A 16,253-nucleotide genomic window follows, 5' to 3' on the forward strand; every position below is an offset into this window, starting at 1 on the left:
TGCTACTCCACTTCCTGGCAGATATTACAAATACAACATAAACTCAAAATTCCTCAAAAGTATAATATATGCAAATAAATATAGTACTTCCAACTGAAAACAATTGCCACATAGAGCCACATTTTAATCATCTCTTACATTATACTGTGCCAACTTCTGAACATGCAACAAGAAAAACAAAACTATTTCTTTTTCATTTTCTATTTGTCTTACGTCGCACCAACACAGAGAGGTCTTACAGCGATGATGGGACAGGAAAGGCCTAGGAATGGGAAGGAAGCTGCCGTGGCCTTAATTAAAGTACACCCCCAACATTTGCCTGGTGTGAAAATGGTAAACCATGGAAACAAAGTATTTCACAGACTTTCTTTGAAAATACAGGATTCTGAAATTGTAAAGTATTCAACTGAGAATCAAAGAATGCATAGGCTCTAAGAATAAGCACTGGTGCCAACTACTGGCAAAATCTATCTATATATTAAATAAAGTTTACTAAAAACCGCTTTTTCCAGTCTGTCCAGCCGTTCTACTGGACTGATTTGCTTCTTTCTTTTTTTATATTCTCTCCGGAATTACCTACCCGTGAATCATCAGACAATGATAGGTATCTAAGTTCAGTTAATTAAACATGTTATTCAAATGTTTGGTCGGTTGTCAGTTGTAGCAGATACCTGCATTCAAGTCAGCTGCCTGTGAATCAGTGACAGAAGGATCTCTACAGTCGTGGATTCAGATCTGGCAGAGGTACATGGATTTTTAAGGGTTGAAGTAAGTGCACTGGACACTCCACATCGTACAATGCCAGCATGCATAAGATCTCTGGCAACACATGCAGCGTTTACCCTCGCAGCAGCCGAAATTCTTCTCCGGCTGCGCTGCAGGCATAGCCCGTAGTCAGGTTTGGCAAAAAAATCGAGAACGAGCTACGCACGCATTCTGGTGGTTACATCGTGTTTCTTCATGAATTAGTTACATGTGCTTGACGAAAGTGATATTTTCGATATTTTATGACATATTATAAGTTTATGCGCAAATGAACATATTATTGACATATGATTTCGAAACAACTTCTTTCATTTCATTATGATTGGAGTTCGTTTTACGGCCTAGCACATCTTCCCGCATATTTCAAATTTGCGTGAATATGTAATATTGTCTACATATTAGTAAAGTTGACTGTTTAGAAGACTGTATTTTCTCTTTCTCACAAGTCTTTTGTGGTAAATGAAACAAAATTTTTTACATTTAAGTAACTTTTGACAAAATTTATCAATTAAAATAAAATTTTATAAGAGCTCCCATTTTCATTATTGTAATTATTATTATTATTACATACATTATCATTCTAGACTGTTATGCCTTTCAGCATTCAGTCTGCAAGCCTCTGTGAATTTACTAAACGTCGCCACAATCCTCGATTTGCAACTAGTGTTGTGGCTTCATTTAGTTCTACACCTCTTATCTTTAAATCGTTATAAACCGAGTCTAAACATCGTCATCTTCATCTGCCTCTACTTCTCTTACCCTCCATAGCAGAGTCCATTATACTCCTAGGTAACCTATCCTCCTCCATTCGCCTCACATGACCCCACCACCGAAGCCGGTTTATGCGTACAGCTTCATCCATCAAGTTCATTCCTAAATTAGCCTTTATCTCCTCATTCTGAGTACCCTCCTGTCATTGTTCCCACCTGTTTGTACCAGCAATCATTCTTTCATGTCTGTTACTTGTAACTTATGAATAAGATATCCTGAGTCCACCCAGCTTTTGCTCCAGTAAAGCAAAGTTGGTCTGAAGACAGACCGATGTAAAGATAGTTTCGTCTGGGAGCTGACTTCCTTCTTACAGAATACTGTTGATCGCAACTGTGAGCTCACTGCATTAGCTTTACGACACCTTGATTCAATCTCACTTACTATATTACCGTTCTGGGAGAACACACAACCTAAATACTTGAAATTATCGACCTGTACTAGCTTTGTATCATCAATCTGACATTCAATTCTGTTGAATTTCTTACCTACTGACATTAATTTAGTCTTCGAGAGGCTAATTTTCATACCATACTCATTGCACCTATTTTCAAGTTCCAAAATATTAGACTGCAGGCTCTCGGCACAATCTGCCATTAAGACCAAGTCGTCAGCATAGGCCAGACTGCTTACTACATTTCCACCTAACTGAATCCCTCCCTGCCATTTTATACCTTTCAGCAGATGATCCATGTAAACTACAAACAGCAAAGGTGAAAGATTACAGCCTTGTCTAACCCCTGTAATTACCCTGAACCAAGAACTCATTCTACCATCAATTCTCACTGAAGCCCAATTGTCAACATAAATGCCTTTGATTGCTTTTAATAATCTAGCTTTAATTCCATAGTCCCCCAGTATAGTGAACATCTTTTCCCTCGGTACCCTGTCATATGCTTTCTCTAGAACTATGAAACATAAACACAACTGCCTATTCCTCTCGTAGCATTTTTCAATTACCTGGGGCATACTGAAAATCTGATCCTGACAGCCTCTCTGTGGTTTGAAACCAGACTGGTTTTCATCCAACTTCCTCTCAACGACTGATCGCACCCTCCCTTCCCAGATGCCAGTGAATACTTTGCGTGGCATACTAATCAATGAGATACCTTGATAGTTGTTGCAATCCTTCCTGTTCCCTTGCTTATAGATAGGTGCAATTACTGCTTTTGTCCAATCTGAAGGTACCTTACCAATACTCCATGCTAATTTTACTACTCTATGAAGCCATTTCATCCCTGCCTTCCCACTATACTTCACCATTTCAGGTCTAATTTCATCTATTCCTGCTGCCTTATGACAATGGAGTTTATTTACCATCCTTTCAACTTCCTCAAGCCTATATTTCACCAACATCATTTTCCTCCTCCCCATGAGCTTGGCTCTTTGCAACACCACCAGGATGATTTCCTTTTACACTGAGAAGATGTTCAAAATATTCCCTCCACCTCTCCAGTGATTCCCTGGGATCTATTATGAGTTCACCTGAATTACTCAAAACACTGTTCATTTCCTTTTTCCCTGCCTTCCTAAGATTCTTTATTACTGTCCAGAAAGGTTTCGCTGCTGCTTGACCTAGCTTTTCCAGGTTATTACCAAAATCTTCCCATGGATTCAACAAGTATTTGTTTTGCTCTGTTTCTTTCTTCTACATACAAATCCCTGTCTGCCTCAGCCCTTGTTTGGAGCCATTTCTGATAAGCCTTCTTTTTACGTTTACAAGCTGCTCTCACTTCATCATGCCACCAAGCTGTTCGCCTCTTCCCATCTTTACACACAGTTGTTCCTAGGCATTCCCTTGCTGTTTCTACTACAACATCCCTGTATGCCACCCATTCGCTTTCTATATCCTGAACCTGCTTACTGTCTACTGTTCGAAACTTCTCGCTAATCATATCCATGTACTTCTGTCTAATTTCCTCATCCTGGAGATTTTCTACCCTTATTCGTTTGCAGACAGATTTCACTTTCTCTACCCTAGGCCTAGAGATACTTAGTTCACTACAGATCAGATAGTGGTCTGTATCATCGAAAAATCCCCAGAAAACTCGTACATTCCTAACAGATTTCCTGAATTCAAAGTCTGTTAAGATATAGTCTATTATGGATCTGGTACCCCTAGCCTCCCACATGTAGTGGTGAATAGCCTTATGCTTGAAGAATGTTCATGTTTCTGGGTTACTGTAGTCATGTCCTAGTTCGTGAACCATGGGCAAAGGCTGAGTGGCCTAGTAAGTGGTCCTGAGAGTCGGGATACCAGTTGCTATGGAATGGGAGTGGGCATCTCGGACATATTCTGAGTCCTGGCCCTCCTTGTGCTCAGGCGGCTAGGACTATACAATTCACCGGTGGTCCATAACCCGTTAGAGGAGAGATCCTCACTCGGACTATGTGCAAGTAGGGTAGCATCCTGCTTCATGAATTGACCGAGCTCAGAACATTTTAAGCAAGCCTCGGACCGATGGGAGTAACGGAGTCCCACTCCCATTTGACAGGCGAGGGACTCCTTGGAAACAACTTGGTGAACGAAATGGAATTCGATGGGGAGCTATCAATATTATTATTATTATTATTATTATTATTATTATTATTATTATTATTATTATTATTATTATTATTAAAAATTATTATTTTTATATCGTACTCATTATTGTTGTTGTTTTGTACCTGCAATGCACATCTTATATTAGCAAAATAGAGTAAATATAACCGTATTTCAGAAAACTGTACTTGCATAGTTATCTGTCAGACCTTTTTTACCATTCGCAAATCATAGTACAATATATAAACAATTTTAAAATCTCAAGTGGTAGTTGACATAATACAAACAGTGTTTTTCAAAACTAGATGATCAAGCAAGCACAAAGAGAAAAGAATCATGCAAATATCTCCTACAGGTACGGAGATATAATGTTTTAAATATCCCTAAAAATGCCCAGTCCAGAACGTTTGTTAAGCATATTAAGGCCCAAACTGGAATGGGTGAAAAAAGAGATTTGTTCCTCTACCAAATTGTACAGTAAAACAGAACATCAAAGTTGACAAATAGGCAGCATAAACGACATGAAATTAAAATATCTATACATGGTACACAGAGCCACATTATAATCATCTCTTACATTATACTGTGCCAACTTCTGAACATGCAACAAGAGAAACTAAAGTATTTCAGAGACTTTGTTTGAGAGTGCAGGATTTCAAGATTGTGAAGTAGTCAAAGACCAACTTTTATTTTCACTTGTGGTTAAGTATTGCACAATCGGAGTTATGGTTGCTGTAACAATGAGCTAGGAAAATGCTGGAACTTGGAAGGAAGCAACCATGGCCATAATTCAGGGTATAGTCCCAGCATTTTCCTGGTGTGAAAATGTGGAACCGTAGAAAAGCATCTCGAGGCTGCAGATGCCCAAATACAAAGCTTATAACTGTATGACCCAAACTGCACACGGCGGTAGAGGACCAAACTGAATAAGAAAAATGTTCTTGTAAGGAAAGTCACCTCCAAAACATTCCTGCATTTCTCATGACAGCAAAGTAAACTGAGAGCATTAAGATCACCTGATCTTCGGTCGAATCTGCAACGTTTTCCTCCTCTATATCAGGAAGCGGTTCTCCCTTTACCTCTTCCAGGTTACTGGCAGTAGCTCCCTGAAAAGTTAAAAATACTGCTTCAAACATGATTCTCAGGAGTTGTACACTTAACTAATGGCCGAAATAACTCGCCAAATAAAAAAAAAAACTAATTATGTACACTGTACCCATAGTACCCACTAACCATTCTAGAATAAATAAGATAAACATTATACATCAAATCAATGAAAAAATACACAGTTCTAGCCCTGCAGGAAGGCAACTCAATGTTGAAAGCATCCTAGGGATATGAGCTACGAATTTTACGTGAACAAAATATAATGGCGTATGAGAATATATTATTTATTTATTCCTAAACATTACAATCCTTTTCTTAATCGTCGTTATCCGGCCAATTAGATCAGCATTTTACCTTTTTCTACCACTACAAGCACTAATGTGAGTCAACGCATTGTTTCACTTAAGTCCTTATAACTACATTTGGTGTGGACATTTTAAAAAAACTTAAAAAACGCTTGAGAGTATTGAACCAAGGAAAACATTACAGAAAGTATTATGTAAATACGTTAATTTGGCTAGGATTTGAATAAACAAGAAAACAAGTAAATAAGTGATTTTAGGCTATTTTTCCAGAACTGTATTTAGGTGAGACATGATTTTCAAAATTTGTTAATTTTTTTTTATAGATATAATTCGAAACCTTTCCAGGCCCTTTAGGCCTTCAACTTCTGGCACAATTGAGGAAATTGCTTAATTTTATGTTTTTCGTGGTATGGGGAGCCCTAGATTGTCTGCTAAGAAATGTTTTTGACATTAAAAGGCAACAAAAGGACTACGTAGTTATGCTCAGGTTTTGTAGATCTACAGATGATGTATGACAAGGTACGACCACTTGTTGAATATACAGTGAGAGAGGCACACATAGGAAGAAGGAATAAGAGGAATAAGGGACAAGGACAAAAATGTAAACACAAAAGGAAAAGGAAAAATCTCCTCGTCTTTATACACTGCCACATCGGTTCTCTCGTCATCAAACCCAGTTCCCATAAGTTCAATTTCTTCAGCCCTCGACCAGACTTCAAAATTCATCAAGGGTTTGTTACAAAGATGGGCGGCACAGAGAAGGCATGTTCTACTGCAGCAAGTGTCCAGGAGTCTTGAACAATGCTTCGTGGCCACTCGGATGTTGGTAACCATTCCCGCCATACGGTACTACTTTTTTGCTTAACAGAGTTCATTTCTGTGTCCTTATGCACTTTAGATTATCATCTGAAACATTTCAATAATATTTTATGCATAGGACCCATGACGCATCACGGCACTACCTCTGGTTACAAGTGAAGTAAGAGCTTGGCGACTGCCAGTTGCTCTAACGCTCTCAACATAAGTTAACATCTCAGCGGTCGAAGGGAATTTCATAACACACTTGACTACCCACCGACTGACAACAACTTTTACTACAACAACGTTCCCTTTCGACTAGTACGCTCATTTCAACACGTCTAACAACAAAGAACCACACCTATCACAAACTCTTCCCATGAATACTACAACAAAGAAGATGGCCTAATGACGTCTACACAAAATCCAATATAGCCTAAGGCACCAGCATTTTAACCAATATTATCTCAAAAAGAACCACGCCATAAGAAAATTCTTCAAAATTTATAAGCATATAAATGAAAATCAATACTTACCAATTTCAAGAACCAAGGACTATTGCCAATGCTCAACTTTCCTCAAGTTTTTAACAACACGCCATTTGACAAATAATTAGAATGTGCTTTCCGATTTTTAACTTTATTATAATATCTTTTAATATCAAGAATCAACCACCTATGTCATAATTTTTAAATAATTGTCATATTTTTAGACTCAAATATTAACACAAATATTAGTAAGTAATAGTATATACTACATTTTATATTGTTATAGTTGATTAACAATCTTTAATCAATTTTACATGACATAGTTACTTTTTAACAGTATTCAAAAGTCATTTCCAATCAGGTACCTGATCTATTCCTAAAGTAAAAATATGGCTGATGATGCCTACTATTGATAGGCGAAACATGAACCATCCAATGTATTAATTTTATGTTAACAATTTTGATAAGGACAAAGTCCTAATTTTTAAGATTGTATTGTATTGAATAGGTGGGTAAACAATAAAAACATACTAGTGTTATTAAATACTACCTGTGGTGCCGTTTGATGTTTCCTGGTGACGAAGGAAAGAATGCTTTGTTCGTCTACAGATATTCAATAACTTTCTACAACAGATAGATTTGTTTTTGGGCATTTCTCACAAAAATGGTGTGTAATAAAATCCTTATTAGGCTATTGATGTGCACAAGGAAGAGTTTAACAGTGCGCTGGAACACAGATAGATATGGCATTGATTGGAGCCATTTACTTCTGTATTTTGTGGAATTCCATGAAGTACTGCTCAAGACACAAGCCTGGCTGTCCTGAACACTCGCTGTAATAGAGCATGTTGTTCTCCGCCACCCCTCTTTGTAGCACCCTACGCCCATTCTCCTGAGCCAAACGTTTACTGGCAAAACGTGTTCCTGCAAGCGGTCATCATAGAATTTGGGAGCCTATGAGACTGTGTTTCTTCCACTCAGAGGCCCTGTAACCTCACTACTCTCTACTGACATTGTAAAGAGATCATAACTAACAGATGTTTAACAGCAGCTTAAGAATGCATAAATTAGACGTCCACTTGTTTACAGTGGTCCTGGCTGAAATATGAGCTTTAATATTTGGCAATATTAACAATATTAATAGGAGAAAAGAGCTTGATATAGCATCAAATAAAAGTGTATTCGAGAGGTGTGTAAATAGTATCTTAAAGATAAGTTGATGTGAAGGGATTATACCCCCATCTTGACCCACGACGACTTGGCTATGAACATGGACATTCTCATCGTTTTCGATTTGGACAGTTATTAGTAGGATGTGTACCTGATCTTGTTATATTTTGTTATGTTTCTTATATTTTATTATGAAAGTTTACATTTGTTAAATAGTCTGTTGACAGTGCAAGTGAAATTTGCTCAGTGTAGCTGTATCTTGTGCTTCGTGAATAAATAAATAAATAAAACATAAATGGAGCATGACGTTCATGTGTCGTCATCGGCACTAAGTGAAAGTGGAGTCATTGGTCTCAAATGTGTTAACAAAAAGCACAAGTAATTGCCATATCCGCTTGTGTTTGTTACAGTGCAATATTAGGGCTACTATATTTACATTGTACAGTGATTGTTCACATAGCAATAATAATGATAATAATAACAATATACAGCATTTTGGTGGGAAATTTTCAAAAATCTATTTATCTGTTGTGTAAAAGTTAGTGAATATCCATAAATAAACAAAATCTTCTTTCTTTCATTCCACTTCAATACCAGTCAAAACACATACCCTGCGTCAAATGAGAACAGAGGCAAAATGCACATCGGTAGTGCCGCTGACGTACCGTGTGAATCATGGGTCCTATGCACAGAAATATTGAAACGAAATGAAATCCTACAACCTGTTTTCCAGTCATTGACCGGGTCAGGGATGTAATGAATGAAGCAGATATAGGCTATTAGTACAATGGGGTCCCCAATCCCTAAGTGATTTATTGACTGATTGATGCTATGAAATGAGAATCGAGAGTGTTGCTGGAATGAAAGATGACAGGGAAAACCGGAGTACCCGGAGAAAAACCTGCCCCGCCTCCGCTTTGTCCAGCACAAATCTCACATGGAGTGACCGGGATTTGAACCATGGTATCCAGCGGTGAGAGGCCGACGTGCTGCCGTCTGAGCCATGGAGGCTCTACAGAAATATTATTGAAATAATTAAAATATTAAATTAAAACCAAAGCATTGGGTATGGAGGAAATGCCACCACTCGCCGAACATCAGGCTCTCTCCAAGGCTTACAATCTTGGCAGTAACTTGGTCAATGCGCAATACCATCAACCCCAAACTATAAGTTTTCAACTGTAAAGCATGGAGGAAAATTCAACTGGAAATAGTACCCCAGGTCGTATCCAATCCACCGTTGCCTTGAGTGACACGTGCGGGCCTTCGGATTCGGGGGAGCCTGCACCGACATGCTTGGAGGTATCTGAGACACCTAGAAACAAGATCAGCCACCAACACCGAAACTTCTTTGCAACCTTAAATGCCAACTCCCTCTTGAAGGTTGGTAAACTCAAACAACTCATAGACATCCTCTCTCATTATGAAATCATAATCGCAGCAATTCAAGAAACAAGGTTTAGTGAGGAACATGCCTTTGAGTCGCAAGGTTATAGAATCTTCAAAGGAAAAACTGGCAAACGTGTGATGAAAACTGTTCCACACCTCGGCACAGGACTTATTGTCAGCAAAAAGGTTCTAGACTCCGTCATCGACAGGCGAGTATTGATGCTTAGCTTTCAAAGCACGAACAAAGTCTACACGCTTGTGAATGTACATGCGCCAATCAACCAGGCAAACAAGAAAGACCCATATGGAACAGATAAATTCTGTGAGGAGCTGGAAGATGTCATCTCAAAAATTTCCGATAAACACACGATCGTTTTGCTTGGAGACTTCAATGCTCAAATTGGCAAAGAAAGGAAATTCCAAAACATAGTTGGAAACTACCCAGCCCATCGATGAACCAATCGGAATGGAGAAAGACTCATAGAACTCTGTAAGGCTTTCAATCTAGTTCTAAAATCGACAGCCTTCAAACATCTGCCAAGGAAGCAAACAACGTGGACATCCCCAAATCCTAACCTGGGTGAGTTTCAAATTGATCATGTCGCCATTGAAAGGAAAGCAACATGAGAGATTCAAAATGTGAAAGTCCTGGGAAGTGCTAACCTTGATTCAGACCACTATCTCTCCAAGATCAAAATCAAGCTTCTTCCCAGAAACAACAGAAGAGTCTGGACAAAGAAAACCACTAGATTTGACACTGAAAAGATGAAAAGTGACAGGGAGTTTGCTCATAAACTTGAGTTCTTGGATCGAGAGAATTGGGATCAACTGAAAAACGCCATTGTTAAAACGGCTGAGGAGACGGTCTTATTAACAAAACCAAAGAAAGACCCATGGTAGACTCATGAATGTGATGAAGCAATAGCACAAAGGCAACTCGCCTGGCAAAGATGGAACTCAAAAGAATTGAGGTAAGTGTGAGGAGTTCCTGGCAGCAAGAAAATATGCAGCAAAGGTCATCTGTGGGGCAAAGCGCTCATTTGACAAGAACCAACTGACACAGATCGAACAGGATTTCAATAAGAACAACACCAGGGATTTCTATAGAATATTCAAATGCAACCTCACAAAATACACACCTCCAAGTCTACATTTCAGAGACCTAAAGGTAAATTTGTCTACAACGACAAAGACAACTGTCAGATTTTGGCAAAATATTTTGGATCTCTTCTCAACTGTGAAGAACCAGAATCTCAGTTTGCCTTTGAAGAAACCACGTGTCCCAACCCAGACTCTTCTCCACCCACAAAAGAGGAAATCAACCAGATCATCAAGTCATTAAAGAACAACAAAGCACCTGGCGAAGATGCAATAACTGCTGAACTCTGGAAGGCCGCAGGTGACAAGGCGTTCAACAAACTAGTAGAGATCATTCATGAGATCTGGGAAACAGAGAAAATTCCAAGTGACTGGACAACAGCCCCGATTAATCCCCTTCATAAGAAATGTGACAAAGCAGATGTAAATAAACAAACCGTGGCATCTCCCTTCTTTAGATAACACACAAAATTCTCTCGAAAGCCATTTAGACATGGGCAGAAGAGCAGTTCAATTCACAGTTGGGTGAATATCAAGGAGGGTTTAGAAAAAGTAGATCATGTGCAAAGCAGAACACGAATCTTAAGTCTGTTCTTTTCTATCTGAATCTCAGAAATAAGAAGTTTGTGGTTACCTTCGTCAACATAAAAGCCTATGATTCTACAGATCGACATACACTCCTCCAAATTCTAAAGGATATGGCTTTAGACAACAAAACAAGAGCAATTATCCAACAGACTCTAACCAACACAACCTCTAGAGTGAAATTCAGGGAAGAAATTTTGGACATCTTCAAAAGCAAGGTAGATGTAAGGCAGGGAGACAGATTATTGCCTTTACTCTTCAACTGTGTACTGGAGAAAATTATTCGTGAATGACACAAAGAGGTGTCCAAGGAAGAGGTCGGGATAGTTTCTCAAAGAGGATGCAAGAGAACTGGCCTGACGATAGATTGCCTAGCTTTAGCAGATGATTTTGCGATATTCTCTGATTTCCTACATACCACTGCAAAACAAATCAACCTACTTAAAACCCAAGCAGCAAAGGCTGGCCTCCAGATCTCCTTTGAAAAAACAGAGTTTATAAGGATAGACGCCTCATACTAAATTTATACAGAATGCAGAACACTGATTTAGAAATCAGTGGGACAAAGAAAAATGCCAAAATAAGAAGAGGAGTTAGGCAAGTATGTTCACTGTCTCCTTACCTCTTCAATATGTTCATCAAACAAGCCATCACAGTCATGAAGAAGAAAACAACGGGGATCAAAATTAATGGCAAACAAGTACACTCTATAAGATTTGCTGATGATATTGCCATACTAGCAGAAACAGGTAAAAGTATGCAGAGAATGATCAACATATTAGCAGAAACTTTAGGCAAATGGAACCTCAAAATTAATACAAGGAAAACAAAACCATGACAATATGTAAAGACAAGAAAACACCTGTAACACACTTTTGGCCCTGATAAAATAGAACAAGTTTTCCATTCATTTGTACTTCTGAGTAGGTAGTTAGTATCCGTAATTTATATTTCGCTCCCTCGATCTTTCAGTATTTATGAGCGGTTAGCTAATAATAATAAAGTTCATATATCCCAGTAATTGCAGTTCAAGTCCCTGGAGTAGTAGTAGTTTTGACAGAAATATTTGAGAAATTATTGTAGACAACCTCGTATTTTTCAGTAGGCCTAATTAAGGACACTTTTTTTTTTCTCCGTCCCGTGGAGTAGGGAAAATAATAGTAATCCACCAGCTGTAATAATCACATAACCACATTTCAGTAGAATTGTAGTGAAGATAAGGTATAATATATTAGATAGTATCTTGCCAGTTATATTCGTGTTTTTCTTCGTGTACGGCAATCCTTTTGATACTTAAGCATTTAACCAAATGCAGTATAGTGTAGTGTAGATACATTGTAGTATAGATACAGTACGGTATTTTGCCTGCTATATTCGTGTGTTATCTTTCGTGTGTATCTATTAGACCCTAATACTAATAATAATTTGTCTAAGCATTTAGCTTCGTTGGTAATCTTTGAGTACAGTAGTTCTTGCAAATTTAATTTCTGTTTGGGCTTAGTAGTGACATACGGTACGGTACCGGTATTGTAATTAGGATACGTCTGAAAGTAGTTTAAAAATTACTGTAGTGTACTGTACAGTAGTATACGAGTAATATCCTATTAGAATTTAGTGTGCTTATTTTATTATTGTAAAATATTTATGTAGTACTGGTGTAGTAGAGGTATCCGTAGAAACTCTTACTAAAATATTGTTGAAATTAGGATAGGCTTAATTGCAGTTTGGAATTGTGTAGTTCTTGTGTATTACTTTCAATATTCAGTAATTAACAGCAGTTTTTATCCTGTTAGGGGTTGTAGGATAAAAAAAATAGAGCACGACTAAGTAGTATTGTAGTGTAGTCATATATTAATTACCTTACTGTTGTGTACTATCCCAGACAATATATCCCTCCATTCATTACATTTTTTTGCAAATAAGTTACTTAATTTTTTTAATTTATAATTTTTCCCCCGTAAAGAATGGCTAAGGAACGCGAGTGTACTTATTGTGGGTGTGGTGAGGCATTGAGGGGTATGAGGGAGGAGTTGGAAAGTTTGAGGGAGATAATTAGGATTCTCACAGAAGACAGGAAGGAAGATAGGACTCCCTCAAACAATGTACAGGTTACAGTAGGTGTACAAGAGGGAGGGGAAGGAAAGGGAGGAGTTGTAGAAGACAGGTGGTCTAATGTGCTAAGGGGAAGGAGATTGCAGGCCAAGGGCTCTATTCAGGATCAGAATTCAGGACAGGTGTCTGTGCGAAATTGGTACGAGTCACTCCAGGTAGAACAACAGAGGGAAGATGAGGGACAGGGAACTGTTGCTGAGATGCATGGAAGTAGGAGGAAGGGAAAAGCTAGGAAAGGGAAATGTAGAGTAGAGGATAGGAAAAGACAGGTGGAACAGGGTCATGGGAAGGAGAAAAGGGAGGAGGAAGTAGCTTCTGCAGCTATCAGGAAAGATAGGGCTGACCAGGAAGGGAGGGGATCAAATGAGGTGGGTAGGGTTGAGGCTCTGGTCATGGGGGATTCCATCGTTAGACACGTGGGGAAAGTGTGTGGAGGAAAGGGAAGCAGGGTAGAATGTTATCCAGGAATTAGGTTGAGGCAGATGTTGAGGAAAGTAGAAGAGAGGGAGGAGGGGAAGGAGAAGGTGGTAGTGTTTCACGTTGGTACCAACAACGTAAGGCAAGCTGATATAAGTACCAACATAGTTGGAGATGTGTGGGATCTGGTAAATGCAGCACGGGTGAAGTTTAAGAAAGCAGAGATTGTTATTAGTGGAATACTGTGTAGGAGGGATACTGACTGGAGGGTGATTGGGGATTTAAATGAGACTATGGAGTGGGTATGTGGGAAACTGGGAGTGAAATTTCTAGATCCTAATGGGTGGGTAGGAGATAGGGATCTGCGCTCGGATGGCCTTCATTTAAACCGCAGTGGTACGTATAAGTTAGGAAATTTGTTTGGAAGGGTAATAGGGAGGTACATTCAGGGAAACGGGATGGCCTAGGGAGCGGTGATAAGGGAACAGGGAACTGGAAATCAAGTAGGGATGACATAAAATTGTTAGTGCTGAACTGTAGAAGTATTGTAAAGAAAGGAATAGAATTAAGAAATTTAATAGATATATATTTACCAGATATTGTAATAGGAGTTGAATCATGGCTGAGAAATGATATAATGGACACAGAAATTTTCTCACCGCACTGGAGTGTGTATCGTAGAGATAGGATAGGAAAGGTGGGAGGGGGAGTTTTCATTCTGGTGAAAGAAGAATTTGTAAGCTACGAAAAAGTTAAAGATGAGACACATGAAAATCTGGGTGTAAGGCTCATTTCTAAAGATAATAGGCAACTTGATATATTTGGAGTGTACAGATCGGGAAAGGGTAGCACTGATGCAGATTCGGAATTATTTGATAGGATAGTCAGCTATGTGGGAAACGACATGGAAAGAAATGTGATTGTAGCGGGAGATCTGAATTTGCCAGATGTAAATTGGGAAGGAAATGCGAACGACAGGAAGCATGACCAACAAATGGCAAATAAGTTAATATGGGAAGGACAGCTGATTCAGAAAGTGATTGAACCAACCAGAGGGAAAAATATCCTGGATGTGGTGCTGATAAAACCAGATGAGCTCTATAGGGAAAGTGAAGTAATAGATGGTATTAGTGATCATGAAGCTGTTTTTGTGGTAGTTAAAAATAAATGCGATAGAAAGGAAGGTCTTAAAAGTAGGACTGTTAGGCAGTACCATTTGGCTGATAAAACAGGTATGAGGCAGTTTCTAAAAAGTAACTATGATCGGTGGAAAATGGTAAATAAAAATGTAAACAGACTCTGGGATGGGTTTAAAGAAATTGTTGAGGAATGCGAAAACAGGTTTGTACCTTTAAGGGTGGTAAGGAAAGGTAAAGACCCACCTTATTATAATAGAGAAATAAAGAGACTAAGAAGGAGGTGCAGACTGGAAAGAAATAGAGTTAGAAATGGCTGTGGAAGTAAGGAGAAATTGAAGGAACTTACTAGAAAATTGAATCTAGCAAAGAAGGCAGCTAAGGATAACATGATGGCAAGCATAATTGGCAGTCATACAAATTTTAGTGAAAAATGGAAGGGTATGTATAGGTATTTTAAGGCAGAAACAGGTTCCAAGAAAGACATTCCAGGAATAATTAATGAACAAGGGGAGTGTGTATGTGAGGATCTTCAAAAGGCAGAAGTATTCAGTCAGCAGTATGTAAAGATTGTTGGTTACAAGGATAATGTCGAGATAGAGGAAGAGACTAAGGCCAAAGAAGTAATAAAATTTACATATGATAACAATGACATTTACAATAAGATACAAAAGTTGAAAACTAGAAAAGCGGCTGGAATTGATCAGATTTCTGGGGATATACTAAAGACAATGGGTTGGAATGTAGTACCATATCTGAAGTACTTATTTGATTATTGTTTGGTCGAAGGAGCTATACCAGATGAATGGAGAGTTGCTATAGTAGCCCCTGTGTATAAAGGAAAGGGTGATAGACATAAAGCTGAAAATTACAGGCCAGTAAGTTTGACATGCATTGTATGTAAGCTTTGGGAAGGCATTCTTTCTGATTATATTAGACATGTTTGTGAAATTAATAACTGGTTCGATAGAAGGCAATTCGGTTTTAGGAAAGGTTATTCCACTGAAGCTCAACTTGTAGGATTCCAGCAAGATATAGCAGATATCTTGGATTCTGGAGGTCAAATGGACTGTATCGCGATTGACATGTCTAAAGCATTTGATAGGGTGGATCATGGGAGACTACTGGCAAAAATGAGTGCAATTGGACTAGACAAGAGTGACTGAATGGGTTGCTATATTTCTAGAAAATAGATCTCAGAGAGTTAGAGTAGGTGAAGCTTTGTCTGACCCTGTAATAGTTGAGAGGGGAGTTCCTCAGGGCAGTGTTATCGGACCTTTATGTTTTCTGATATATATAAATGATATGAGTAAAGGAGTGGAATCGGAGGTAAGGCTTTTTGCGGATGATGTTATTCTCTATAGAGTGATAAATAAGTTACAAGATTGTGAGCAACTGCAACGTGACCTCGAAAATGTTGTGAGATGGACAGCAGGCAATGGTATGTTGATAAACGGGGCTAAAAGTCAGGTTGTGAGTTTCACAAATAGGTAAAGTCCTCTCAGTTTTAATTACTGCGTTGATGGGGTGAAAGTTCCTTTTGGGGATCATTGTAAGTATCTAGGTGTTAATA

The 16,253-nt window shown here is 38.6% G+C and overlaps 1 protein-coding gene across 2 annotated transcripts in view; it reads right to left on the minus strand.

Moving 5' to 3' along the window:
• Positions 1 to 16,253, minus strand: part of LOC136881916 (zinc finger protein 32) — a 205,697-nt gene that overhangs the window by 177,302 nt on the left and 12,142 nt on the right. For both annotated transcript variants that reach the window (XM_068229392.1, XM_067154362.2), the window contains exon 3: positions 5,092 to 5,181. In XM_068229392.1, coding sequence (XP_068085493.1) covers positions 5,092 to 5,181 — 90 coding nt within the window. The remainder of the gene's footprint in view (positions 1 to 5,091; positions 5,182 to 16,253) is intronic.

This window comes from Anabrus simplex, chromosome 10 (genome assembly GCF_040414725.1).
Source record: "Anabrus simplex isolate iqAnaSimp1 chromosome 10, ASM4041472v1, whole genome shotgun sequence".
NCBI classification, from domain to species: domain Eukaryota; kingdom Metazoa; phylum Arthropoda; class Insecta; order Orthoptera; family Tettigoniidae; genus Anabrus; species Anabrus simplex.